General features: G+C 40.0%; 1 protein-coding gene across 2 annotated transcripts in view; it reads right to left on the minus strand.

Moving 5' to 3' along the window:
- LOC142357168 (uncharacterized) overlaps window positions 1–14,628 on the minus strand; it is a 288,587-nt gene that overhangs the window by 30,110 nt on the left and 243,849 nt on the right. For both annotated transcript variants that reach the window (XM_075408854.1, XM_075408849.1), the window contains exons 2-5: window positions 1,686–1,734; window positions 1,438–1,612; window positions 1,255–1,351; window positions 1,059–1,192 (exon numbers count right to left, since the gene is read on the minus strand). In XM_075408854.1, the coding sequence (XP_075264969.1) occupies window positions 1,059–1,192; window positions 1,255–1,351; window positions 1,438–1,612; window positions 1,686–1,723 (444 nt within the window). In that variant the 5' untranslated portion in view covers window positions 1,724–1,734. The remainder of the gene's footprint in view (window positions 1–1,058; window positions 1,193–1,254; window positions 1,352–1,437; window positions 1,613–1,685; window positions 1,735–14,628) is intronic.

The raw sequence follows: 14,628 nt of genomic DNA on the forward strand, positions 1-14,628 counted from the left end.
AAAGTCACTTGAGAAGTCAAGGAATGTTCTAGAAGAAAAGCGCAGAAAAGTCAAGCCAGAAATTTGCATAAAAAAGACCAACACGTTTACAATAATTGTTGTGATTTTCGTTCAAGAGCAATTAATCATTCGAGAAGCTCACAATCAGAAAAATTAGGCAGAAAACTTTTAAAAACAGAAAAATGGGAAAAAAATTCATAACAACGCCCCTTTTATTTAACAAACACAACTCACAAGGGAGCGCCGAGGGGAGGCCGACTAAGAAAGGAAATCAATTGGCGTAATTAGTTTATTATATACCACTATTAAGAATTAAAGTGCAGAAATAACACCAATTTTGGCGCACCTTTTTTAAAGAAAATTGCCGTCAACCGAGTCTAGCTGCTTGAAATTGTGAATGACAAAGAAATTTGATCACGCAAAAAGTCAGGGGCGTAAAATCACTCGAAATGTCAAAAACTTCGTTCGAGAGCAATTACTGAGTAAAAAGAAGTCATATCACCAGACCCGGACACAAAATTGCACTCAATTTTAACCAAAGTCCAAAAAATCAGGCCTTCTGGCTTTTTCGTTCCCTTTACTGCGTAGGCGTCACTAAAATCACGAAATTTGACATCTAATTGATCCCAAAAATCACCAAAATAAGTGAACAGATTAAAAAAGCGGCAATGCTATCAAAATTTCTTTGGATTGTGATGGAAATAGCTCGCTCAGCTATTGAAAAATGCCAAAATACCTGCCAAATTAGGTCAATGAACATTCAAATGGTCAGTAGATTTGACTTCTTTATGTGTATAACAATGACAGTGCAAAAAATTTAGGTGTGCACCGAAATACGATCCTAAACATCATAATCGCTTCAAAATTTTACGTATTCGAACAGACCCTATCTGAAAAAGTAAAGATATTTATACTTCTGAAATACTTTGCAGTTACTTAGCAATATCAGTCCCTAATGCGTGATTCAGTACGCCGAATTATGCTACTGCACTCGGATCTTTGCCAATACAGCCTTATCATTGTGCTATAGTGGGAGGTGTTGTGAATAATGAGCTTACCGCATATGTTTTACCGGAGCCTGTCTGCGCCACACCAACCAAATCTTTTCCTTTCAATGCCACTGGCCATGCTTGCGCTTGAATGGGTGTCGGTTTCATAAATGCGTTCTTGCGAATGGGTATTTTCAGGTAGTCTACAAAAGTTAGTCATAGCTTTAACTTAATAGAAAGCAAAGTTTCATTTAATTTACCGTACCTGGCACAACCAACTCATCAAACGTGTGCAGAGGGCGCGGAATGAATGCTCCTTCCATTTGCAGCTGGTGCGCTTGAAGAAACGCATCAACTTCTCCCTTAAATAATGGTAGATAAATTTATCGCGGTGGAAAAGGTCACAAAACATGAGCTCAAGGGGATGGGAAAATTGTTTTTGTTATACCTGGTGCCTGCCTTGAGTCAAGGGCGACTCCTGGTAGAAATCCTTCTGAAATGGCTGAAGTCGGCTAACTTCCCATCTAGGAGCGCGTAAATTTGCACCGGCAATATCTTGCCTTGATCGCGATCGATCGCCGTAGCTGTCTCTGCCACTATAGCTGTCTCTGCCCCCACCATGTCTAAAAATTGGACTGTATGTTGATTTTCTCCACACTTAAAACATTAATGTATTTTCCCAAACTCTTGATTCACCTGTAACTTCCATACGAGCTTGAAGATCGGTATGACATTTCGCGCAACTGAAATTACACTACTATTATTACTACTATTATTATTAATTACTACTACTACACCTTTATTTTTGCAACAATTTTTGCTAATTCGCACTAAAAGACGAGTGCTATTTTCCTTCTGGTTCAAGCCTCATATGGTTTCAGTATTTAATGACATTCGTGACAGCTGTGGTGGTCCCCATCTAAGTAGTGCTGAATACTTCAGTTAGCCCCCCGTATTGATAAATTCATTGCAAGTTATTGCCTTGATTTTACTTTAATCTGCCACATTTACACTTTCCGCCTTATACAAAAAAAATACTTCGCTCCCAAATGTGTCAAATTACATTCTATTTGCAGCAAAAATTCATGGTGCAAGAATTTTCCCTTGTTTTAGGTTTGTGACCTGTCGGGAAGCTGTTTAACTTTTGTGAAATTATTGACAAATAATTCTGTCACCAATAAATAGTAAATGAATGATTGATATACGTCAGCATAACAAGTTCAGCGGGCCTAAAAACCGACTGCTAACTTTTATGTGGAAAATTAATTGTGTCACCGATAAACTACAATCAATTAATTGCCAATTAAAGCAATTTCAATTTTTTTTGAAATCCCTCACAATGCGCCTTTCAAATGAACAGGAAATTGGAATAATGGATTACAATTAAACCGACCAAAAACCAAAGCGACCAGTTAACTAAACTGAGCTTTCAAGGAAACAATTGAATGGCAGAAACCCATTTAAATGCAATTATTGGAGAGAGAGCATAACAGTGAGAACCTTTTATGTGAGAACATAACAGTAATTAAGTTTTTATAGACTCTTTCTCGTAATGCTGTGATATAGACGGAAACATAAACGGAAAAGTTATATGTATTCAATATTGAGTTTTAGTCAGTTCACATAAATTGCAATAATTTCGCGCGTCGAGTACTAAATTTACAATACTGCTAATTGGACGAACTCTTGATCGTTCTTCACTTGCATGGTGTTTTAATAATTGAGTGATATTTCAAATAACTGTAGTTACGCTTAGCAAATAATTGCTAGATCTTTCCAAAACAGTTAATTGATTGGTAAAAAGCCAATTAATTTTATTTTTAACTGTTTATAGTCAAAAATTATACTGTTGACTATAAACAGTTAAAAATAAAATTAATTGGCTTTTTACCAATCAATTAACTGTTTTGGAAAGATCTAGCAATTATTTGCTAGGCATAACTACAGTTATTTGAAATATCACTCAATTATTAAAACACCGTGCAAGTGAAGAACGATCAAGAGTTCGTCCAATTAGCAGAAATTGTATCCTTACACCTTTCTAGCGTTTCATCAGGGCAGCCGTGGTGGCTTTTTCTAAATGGTGTATATCTTTGGAGCTGGCTCTCTACACTACGCCCTGTGAAGAAATATCCGAGAGAGACGACAACATCCAGAAGTCATCACGAAGTCTGGCTACAACCTGCATCCTCAAGCGAAAGATATGTTGAAGATTGTTTCTCATCAAATAAATCGACTCCCCAGATCAGCGGAAGTAATCCTCTGGCACGATTTTATAAACAACTCCACGACCAATACGAAGACTGACCCCAGAAGCACCCCAAATGCGGAACAGCTAGCCACCAAAATGCAGAAGTTAAAACGAAAAGTTGTTGGAATAGTTTTATGTGAACGAGCGGGAGATCCCAAGGTTTACAAGGAGCTAAAGGACGCGCACTAGCAAGTGTCTGAAAAACTGGAAAGCCTTGACGTAGGTGAAAAGTTAAAGAACATGGAAAAGCGACTAACGGACTTAGTCGATTCTACAATTGGAGAAGCAATGGCGATCACTTGCGACAAAGTGGAGAAAATATACGCAGCTGTCGTCGCCATGGACAAAACCACGTGCGGGAAACCCAAAGGAGCACAAAAAGTCGAGAACCAAAAGTCAAATCACAAAATCAACCAAAGTTTAAGAATCCAAGTGTTAACAATTCTGTCCCAACGAACTCTGAACTGAACGAAATACTGTTTATGATTGGAGCTGAGCCCAGTGTTCTCGAGTTCAAAAGGCTTGGCCAATTCGACTCCGAGCGAAAGAAACCTAGAACCCTTCTGGTCACGGTAGCGAACAAATATCAAGCACGCCTGATCTTGGCGAAAAGTCATGAACACCGGGAAGATCTCACTAAGCGAAACATTTACTTCCTACCTGCTATCTCGCGAGAGGATGCATTAAAGGAAGACCTCATCCTGAAAACAAGACGTCAACTACTCGACTAAGGCCTTCCTCGAGAATAGTGGCGAATTTGAAATTTCGAGCTGTTCAATGACGGGAAGAAAGTTCACTTAGAATCTGAGAAAACCGAGTCTTCATGACTAGGTTTCCTCAACATCCTTCAAATCAACACACGAAGCCTGGTAAACATCGACTGAAGAGGAAAACTTGCCAATGCAGTCCAAATAGCGGACTACACTGTCATATGTCTTTGCGAAACCTGGCTGAGCGAATTTATCAGCGACTCCGAACTACATTTAAATGACTACAACATATATCGAAGCGACCGTACGCTCTTGGGAGATAAAAACGCCCACGGCGGTTGCCTCATAGCAGTGTAACTCTCTAAACTCTGAGAAGATCAATGCGGGTCTTCCCAACTCATGCCTAACCTGCAGAATTGATCTAGACAGATCTGAAGTGATAATCTGTTTGTTCTACAAGGCATTACATACCGATATAATATCAACGATTTCCAAAAACTCCTTAAAACCATTCCAAAATCAAAACTGGCCCTAATTTTTGGCAACCTGAACTTCCCGGATGCAAACTGGAAAACATCAAGCAGCTCTAACGAAGAAGAAAATGAAACACCGAAATCTTTGACGAAGTTCTGTTCAGACAAGCCATTGACTTTTAGCACTGTTCAAATAACACTCTTGACGTACCCTTCTATCGCAACTGCTTTCTCTTTGCCGAAAAGGATCAGTTCTTCCGCAGCACATACGACTGTACTGATCACGATGCAATCCATCTTTCAATTGAATGCCCAGTAACTGAACCGAAATCCGTACTCCAATCATTCAGACGCTGACTACAATGGAATGAATAAATTTCTCAAAGACAACCCGTTCCAGCTTATTTGCCATTCAAACGTCAACACAATGTGTTAAGAATTTTACCAATATGTTGACAAAATGGTTGAGACATATGTACCTCGAAGAACCAGACATCGCCAAAGCCTCCCTCCATGGATCCCTGCATTCACGTCGAATCTTATTAAAAAAAAAGAAAACACAGAAAAGGCTCCTTGAAAGGAAACCAACGAGTTATCCTAAAGCAACAGTCATGAAGCTGGAGAACTTGGTAGCCGAGTCAGCCGAGGCAGACAAAAAAGACTAAAAGGAGATTTTAATGTCCACAAGAAACACCAACGTTATATTCAAACATCTTAAAATTCTAAATAAACCTCCCAGCCTTCCGAAGCAAATTGTGAGTGGTGATATAGTGAGCACCATTGTCCAAGAACAATTCGACATTATGAACAAGTTCTTCCATTCAGTTTTCTTTCCAAAACAACCATTCAGCTTTTCTGACATCGTAACGAAAAATACTATATTGACAAACTTTAACATATCGGTTGAAATCATACTTTCCTTCGTGTCCAAATTGGACATTACTAAATCCAGGGGCGCAAATGGACTCCCTCCGACCTTCTTCAAGAAAACGTCACGAAAGATCTCGGTCGTCCTAAATAAGCTTCTGCAGGTGATAAAGAAGCACAGAAGGATACCTGACACATGGAAGACAGCCGCTGTGACGCCAATCCACAAGAAGGGAGACAGACTCTCCGTGCAAAATTACCGTCCAGTGTCCCTACTGAACATAGAAAGTAAAATCCTGGAAAAGTGCATATACCTGGCTCTGTAGACCACTTTGCCACTTTCTTGACAAATCACCAGCATAGATTTGTTGAAAATTGGTCCGTTTTCACAAGCATGTTTATTTTCCTGAAAAAGATCTACGACGCACTCGATAACGATCCAAATAGCGGACTACACTGTCATATGTCTTTGCGAAACCTGGCTGAGCGAATTTATCAGCGACTCGGAACTACATTTAAATGACTACAACATATATCGAAGCGACCGTACGCTCTTGGGAGATAAAAACGCCCACAGCGGTTGCCTCATAGCAGTGTAACTCTCTAAACTCTGAGAAGATCAATGCGGGTCTTCCCAACTCATGCCTAACCTGCAGAATTGATCTAGACAGATCTGAAGTGATAATCTGTTTGTTCTACAAGGCATTACATACCGATATAATATCAACGATTTCCAAAAACTCCTTAAAATCATTCCAAAATCAAAACTGGCCCTAATTTTTGGCAACCTGAACTTCCCGGATGCAAACTGGAAAACATCAAGCAGCTCTAACGAAGAAGAAAACGAAACCACCGAAATCTTTGACGAAGTTCTGTTCAGACAAGCCATTGACTTTTAGCACTGTTCAAATAACACTCTTGACGCACCCTTCTATCGCAACTGCTTTCTCTTTGCCGAAAAGGATCAGTTCTTCCGCAGGACATACGACTGTACTGATCACGATGCAATCCATCTTTCAATTGAATGCCCAGTAACTGAACCGAAATCCGTACTCCAATCATTCAGACGCTGACTACAATGGAATGAATAAATTTCTCAAAGACAACCCGTTCCAGCTTATTTGCCATTCAAACGTCAACACAATGTGTTAAGAATTTTACCAATATGTTGACAAAATGGTTGAGACATATGTACCTCGAAGAACCAGACATCGCCAAAGCCTCCCTCCATGGATCCCTGCATTCACGTCGAATCTTATTAAAAACAAAGAAAACACAGAAAAGGCTCCTTGAAAGGAAACCAACGAGTTATCCTAAAGCAACAGTCATGAAGCTGGAGAACTTGGTAGCCGAGTCAGCCGAGGCAGACAAAAAAGACTAAAAGGAGATTTTAATGTCCACAAGAAACACCGACGTTATATTCAAACATCTTAAAATTCTAAATAAATCTCCCAGCCTTCCGAAGCAAATTGTGAGTGGTGATATAGTGAGCACCATTGTCCAAGAACAATTCGACATTATGAACAAGTTCTTCCATTCAGTTTTCTTTCCAAAACAACCATTCAGCTTTTCTGACATCGTAACGAAAAATACTATACTGACAAACTTTAACATATCGGTTGAAATCATACTTTCCTTCGTGTCCAAATTGGACATTACTAAATCCAGGGGCGCAAATGGACTCCCTCCGACCTTCTTCAAGAAAACGTCACGAAAGATCTCGGTCGTCCTAAATAAGCTTCTGCAGGTGATAAAGAAGCACAGAAGGATACCTGACACATGGAAGACAGCCGCTGTGACGCCAATCCACAAGAAGGGAGACAGACTCTCCGTGCAAAATTACCGTCCAGTGTCCCTACTGAACATAGAAAGTAAAATCCTGGAAAAGTGCATATACCTGGCTCTGTAGACCACTTTGCCACTTTCTTGACAAATCACCAGCATAGATTTGTTGAAAATTGGTCCGTTTTCACAAGCATGTTTATTTTCCTGAAAAAGATCTACGACGCACTCGATAACGATCCAAATAGCGGACTACACTGTCATATGTCTTTGCGAAACCTGGCTGAGCGAATTTATCAGCGACTCGGAACTACATTTAAATGACTACAACATATATCGAAGCGACCGTACGCTCTTGGGAGATAAAAACGCCCACAGCGGTTGCCTCATAGCAGTGTAACTCTCTAAACTCTGAGAAGATCAATGCGGGTCTTCCCAACTCATGCCTAACCTGCAGAATTGATCTAGACAGATCTGAAGTGATAATCTGTTTGTTCTACAAGGCATTACATACCGATATAATATCAACGATTTCCAAAAACTCCTTAAAATCATTCCAAAATCAAAACTGGCCCTAATTTTTGGCAACCTGAACTTCCCGGATGCAAACTGGAAAACATCAAGCAGCTCTAACGAAGAAGAAAACGAAACCACCGAAATCTTTGACGAAGTTCTGTTCAGACAAGCCATTGACTTTTAGCACTGTTCAAATAACACTCTTGACGCACCCTTCTATCGCAACTGCTTTCTCTTTGCCGAAAAGGATCAGTTCTTCCGCAGGACATACGACTGTACTGATCACGATGCAATCCATCTTTCAATTGAATGCCCAGTAACTGAACCGAAATCCGTACTCCAATCATTCAGACGCTGACTACAATGGAATGAATAAATTTCTCAAAGACAACCCGTTCCAGCTTATTTGCCATTCAAACGTCAACACAATGTGTTAAGAATTTTACCAATATGTTGACAAAATGGTTGAGACATATGTACCTCGAAGAACCAGACATCGCCAAAGCCTCCCTCCATGGATCCCTGCATTCACGTCGAATCTTATTAAAAAAAAAGAAAACACAGAAAAAGCTCCTTGAAAGGAAACCAACGAGTTATCCTAAAGCAACAGTCATGAAGCTGGAGAACTTGGTAGCCGAGTCAGCCGAGGCAGACAAAAAAGACTAAAAGGAGATTTTAATGTCCACAAGAAACACCGACGTTATATTCAAACATCTTAAAATTCTAAATAAATCTCCCAGCCTTCCGAAGCAAATTGTGAGTGGCGATATAGTGAGCACCATTGTCCAAGAACAATTCGACATTATGAACAAGTTCTTCCATTCAGTTTTCTTTCCAAAACAACCATTCAGCTTTTCTGACATCGTAACGAAAAATACTATACTGACAAACTTTAACATATCGGTTGAAATCATACTTTCCTTCGTGTCCAAATTGGACATTACTAAATCCAGGGGCGCAAATGGACTCCCTCCGACCTTCTTCAAGAAAACGTCACGAAAGATCTCGGTCGTCCTAAATAAGCTTCTGCAGGTGATAAAGAAGCACAGAAGGATACCTGACACATGGAAGACAGCCGCTGTGACGCCAATCCACAAGAAGGGAGACAGACTCTCCGTGCAAAATTACCGTCCAGTGTCCCTACTGAACATAGAAAGTAAAATCCTGGAAAAGTGCATATACCTGGCTCTGTAGACCACTTTGCCACTTTCTTGACAAATCACCAGCATAGATTTGTTGAAAATTGGTCCGTTTTCACAAGCATGTTTATTTTCCTGAAAAAGATCTACGACGCACTCGATAACGATCCGAACTCAGAAGTTTTTGCGCTCGACACGGACTTCTCGAAAGTCTTCGATAAAGTACCTCAATTGAAGCTATTAAAAAAGTTACAAATTTTGGGGTAGGAGGATGTCTCCTACAAGTTCTCATGGACAACCTAAGCAACAGGAAACAGTTCGTCAGAATCAATAACACATGCTCCTGTGTTCGAGACGTTAATAGTGGAGTGCCTCAGGGCTCACTACTAGGCCCGCTCCTGTTTTGCATCTTCATCAATGACTTACCCGACGCGTCGAAGTTCTCATACCCATTCATCTTCGCAGACGACTTGAAAATCCTCGCGATTGGAAAAGATCATTGGACCATCCAGGAAGACCTAGACAGCATTGCAACGTGCGTCAGATCAAACAAGATGGAGCTGGCACTGGACAAATGTGCTCAGATAATATTTCGAGGGAAAAAGTGAAATTTAGATACAGTGAAAGACTTGGAAATTCACATCAAAGATGACCTGAGCTAGAATAAACATATAGAAGAGCGACTCAGGAAAGCTAACAAAGTACTGTACCTCCTCAGACGAAACGTCGCAGTACAAGTTAAGCCATTCGTCAAACTCGGGCTTTACAAATCATTTATCCTACTTGTTTTGCTGTACGGCTTCACCTGCATAAACCCGTCACAAAGCGAGCTACAAAACCTCGAACGCTTTCCAGAAGAAAGCAGTGAAATGGATCACGGGAAACAAAGGAGTGAACTACATCAATCAACTTTGGCTGCTCAACATTCTCCCCTGCTGATGTTTGTCCAAGTGAAAAACCTACTTCTACTTGCGGAAGTCATGCATGAAAGGTCGCATTGCATCGAACTACCTGACCTCACCAGTGCCAACGGACGCACAAAGGAAGTCTTTCGGCCTAAAAAAGCAAGAACATAAAAAGCTACAAGCGAATTCACCTTCCGAAACTGCAGACTCGCAAACCGATTAAAGAAATAGGTTGAATTCAGTAGACCTTATGGACTCAAGAAGAGACTGATAAACCTAATGTGGGAGTTTGCCAATAAACGATTTTGCGATAAGAACGTCTGCACTTGGCAAACCTTTGGCGACTGCCATGTATTCAGAAATAAATGGACTCTATTTTAACAACTGACAACTGGGCATAAATCAGCCCTGCAGCAGACCCACTGCGAATCCCCAACAACAACAACATCAACAACAACCCCCGCATACGACTTCAGGTCAGTCGGAGTTAAAAAAACAGTCACTGTCCGTTCCACTCGGATAAGCTGCCACTTTAGCCACAAAGCTATACCGGCTCAAACAATATTCTAGAAGAAAGCGGACAGGCAGGATTTAGGATTTAGACTCTTTTGGTCTATCTTTGCATATAATGCTCCAGGTACTTTTGTTTTCCTACTATATAAGAGAATGAGAGGGTAATTTTTGTAACTGGAACCGCTTTTGATAGTTTTTTAATTTTAAAATCAATGTTGTAGCAATGTTTAGTAGCTTTTCAATATCTATCATTGGCAACTTATTTGGAAAACATCCTTGAGAGCAGTAGGTAGTTATCGGCTCAACGTAAACTAAGAAAGCAATTAGCTTTGATTTTCGATGACCATTTTGAGAAACATTTCCTTTTGAGTTTCAAACGTGCACATCCAATCTATTCAAATCTGGGATAGCATTCATTGCTGATTATTGATTGGAATCAGAATGAGGCTGACTTTGTGAGACATCTATAATTTCTGAACCATATAATTTCAATTTCATCTGGTCCGGGAGACATGTGGCTATTAACTTCTTGGACGCTTTTTTCGAATTGAGTTGAAACAATTTTTGTTAAGGTCAGAACTTTTTTACCGCATTTTATGGAGCTTTTCTTTTATGATTCAAGGCAATTGAAACGAGACTTAAAGCTTCCGGCTTTTGTTTATCGGTCGTAGGTTCCCAGGATGAAGTCCTCGACCCAAGACAGGTATTGGCCAGACCGACTTGGGTCGCGGACAGGGGGGTCCGGTGCGACCGTCCACAATGGTCTGGAAAAAATTTGGGTCGCGCTTTCCGTCTGGCCAATGGCAATTTTAGTCTGTTCGGTCTGGCCAATACCCAAATTTCGGTCTGTTTGGTCTGGCCAATACCCATATTTCGGTCTGTTCGGTCTGGCCAATACCCAAATTTCGGTCTGTTCTGTCTGGCCAATATCCAAATTTCGGTCTGTTCGGTCTGGCCAATACCCATATTTCGGTCTGTTTGGTCTGGCCAATACCCATATTTCGGTCTGTTCGGTCTGGCCAAAACCCATATTTCGGTCTGCTCGGTCTGGCCAATACCCAAATTTCGGTCTGTTCGGTCTGGCCAATACCCATATTTCGGTCTGTTCGGTCTGGCCAATACCCAAATTTCGGTCTGTTCGGTCTGGCCAATACCTAAATTTCGGTCTGTTCGGTCTGAACAATACCCATATTTCGGTCTGGCCAATACCCATATTTCCGTCTGTTCGGTCTGGACAAAACCCATATTTCGGTCTGTTCGGTCTGGCCAATACCCATATTTCGGTCTGCTCGGTCTGGCCAATACCTATCTTTGGGTATTGTCGGTCTGGCCAATGCCTGTTTTGGGTATGGTCGGTCTGGCCAATACCTGTCTTGGGTAGCGGACTTCATCCTGGGTTTCAGATTCCTTTAAATCATTTTATTTGATTCTGTAGATTTTTACAAATTGATATGATATTGGTTTTTTATTGAGGCTGTAGCATGCCTACATCCGCAAAGTGCATAGGGCATCAGTTCAATCGGAGTTTACAAAAGTTGCTGATAAAGGAAAGGGTGGATGCGTGCCGAAAACGTTAGTTCCAAAACATTAAAAGTCACTCTTGTTCTGCATTTTCGTAAATGATTCGCCAGACTCTTTTGTTGTTGCTAAACTGTTAAAATTTGAAGGTCACGCAAAAACTCGCGATCAATAGAAGCTTCTACAAAACCAAAACTGATTTCCATGCAATTGAAACATGGGTCCGAAAGAACAGGATGGGAATAGCGACTGAAAAATAAGCAAAACTACTTTTCAGAAGAGATCATAATTCCACCTTGATGACAATAATGCTCCAATGAAGTGAGATATACGGACCCTGGAGTTCATAGAACTTGAGATCCATGTAGAGAAGAAGTGATTGTCAATTAAAACTTAAATTGATTAAAAAACGAACGTTTTCGAACATTGCGTTCATCGTCAGGTTCAAAAATTAAATGAAATCATTTACAATGTATATAAACTTGTCTTTGACTCTAATTCTATGAAAAGAGTTAAAATAACATAGAGGTTTTAAAACTATTTACAGTTAAAATCAGATTTACAACGTTTTTTTTACACTTATTACACTAAAATTAATTGAATTTTTATTCCGGAATTTTCGAAAATCTCGGGTATAATGCTTTCTATTCCGAAAAAGGTAATTTTACTTTCATTCCTATCTGTTTTTATTTTTTACTTGTTGGGGTTGACAAAATTTCCAGAAAAATTGTTGGTACCAGAAAAATTTTTGCATTTCAAAAGTCAAATTCTTTGCATTTGAACTAATACTTCTTTGTCAATTAACGCCCCCGGTACTCACCAAGCGTATTTAATTGCAGTTTCAGCTTTTTGATGTAGATCGCTTATATTTTCATTAGTTTTTCAACCCCGCGACATGTATCAGGAATCTCCTATTCAATATTATGCGCTGTGCCACAACATTCAACGAGGTGTTGTTCACTGGGCAATCCTTCTTTAAAGGGAATCCGTCTAGTGGTAACATGATGGCTGGTTTGGCCAACATAGATGCAACAGCATCCAATACATGTAACTTTATATACATGGGATTTCATTTTCTTATGAAAAGATGATTTCAGGGTGGGCAAGCAAGTTCTTAGCTTTCTTATAGTGAAAATGATTTGAAAATCACACAATTTTTTCGTGTCCGGACAAAACAGTCGCAGACAAAACAGTCCAAATTGCAAAATATTCCCAGACAAAACAGTCCCAGACAAAATAGTCCAAAGAAACCAGACAAAACAGTCCCAGACAAAATAGTCCCAAATAAAATGCCATTATACCCAATGTACTTTGAAATGTTCGTTCAATAATCCGACAAAAAATTAGCAGTCGCTATTACCCGCATGTTTTAACATATTTAATGGCCATGGCCATGCCTCAGCGGCCCGTGGGACTTGATATGAAACTATCACAACCGAACATGGGATTAAATTATCCGCTTGTTAAATCATACATGTGAGAGCTATTATAATGGCCTCTGAATTATTTTGTCTAGGACTGTTTCTTCTGGTTTCTTGGGACTGTTTTGTCTGGGAATATTTTGCTATTTGGGACTGTTTTGTCTGGGACTGTTTTGTCTGGGACTGTTTTCTTCGTTCACCAATTTTTTCAGTCTCCTTGCAATTTTTTGAGTAATATTTCCTCTGTTGTGTACTAAAAACCTCGGTTTAGGCTCCTTATTGTTAAGACTTTTAACTTTTTTGAGATAATGTTCATTTCGGGGGGATTTTGCTGTGACCTTTTCCCGCGTGACTATTTTATCCTACGTCTCGTTAACAATACTGGAAGACCACTCAGTTGGATATTGCTTTTCAGTCCTGATCTCTCGATTTTTCTTGAGAACTGCGTCAAAGGATTGGCAGTCACTGGTCGCATTAAAAATCCTATGCGCAGTCCCTTGAATCACATTTTTCTTATGCTGTATTGGTGCACAGCTACGGAACTTTAGGATTATGCCGGTATCAGTGGTCTTTCGATACCAATGACAGCTAATTTTTCTTCCTTCGTTTACGTTTATGTTTAGAACTAGAAATGCCAGGTCTCCACTACCGTTTGGTGTCTCAAGAAAGAACTGTAAATTCTTGTGAAGAGATTTTGCTTGCTCAAGATAATCTTTAGCGTTCCCCTTGACGACGCACACTATGTTAATGACATACCTCTTGAATAACTTCAATTCCTGTGTGTCCTCTTTTGTTCCTTTTTCCGCACAATGGGAACAAATCCACACAATATCCTGCATGTCTTATACACTTTGTCAGTGATATCTTGGCATTTTGCATGAAACCGCTTTTCGCACTCGACCCCGTTCCCTCGGAATCCCACGCGTCGGTTACAGTCAATGCATATCACTTTTGTGTCAGGAAGTTTGTTCTACCTTCTGTAATAATTTTTCGAAAGATTTCATCCACAAACTTGCAAAAATTACAGCCAGAGAAGCACCAATTGCTAAACCGTCCGACTGAGTGTACCATACTTTGTTATACTTAAAATGAACATTAATTACGGCTAGTCTCAAAAAGCTCTTCATCGCTAACCTCGGATTCTCAGGTATCTCGTCACTGGAGTACAGTTCTTTAAGCGCAATTTCAATTGTCTCCCGTAACCGGTACATTTTTGTATAAGTTTTTAAAATCAAGAGTTACAACTAGCTCATCTTCATCCAATTTGATGGACTCCAGAGCGGTTCTGGCATCTTTCGATTTAGTCTCAATATTTGCACCTGGTAAACTATTGAAAAAGGGAGAGAGAAATTTATTAAGGTTCTCGTAACTGCTACCAGGCATTGACAGAACAGGCCGAAGCGGAGTACCACTTTTATATACTTTAGCAAGTCCATCAAGCCAGGACGGTTGCAATCCAGTTGTCCTGAGCCTTTGGTAAATCTTTTCACTTACTTTTCACTGTTTCTTTAATTGGTGCAAATTGCTATTTGTCAGTTTCTCAG

This window comes from Convolutriloba macropyga, chromosome 2 (genome assembly GCF_964194025.1).
Source record: "Convolutriloba macropyga chromosome 2, txConMacr16.3, whole genome shotgun sequence".
Taxonomy (NCBI): domain Eukaryota; kingdom Metazoa; phylum Xenacoelomorpha; order Acoela; family Convolutidae; genus Convolutriloba; species Convolutriloba macropyga.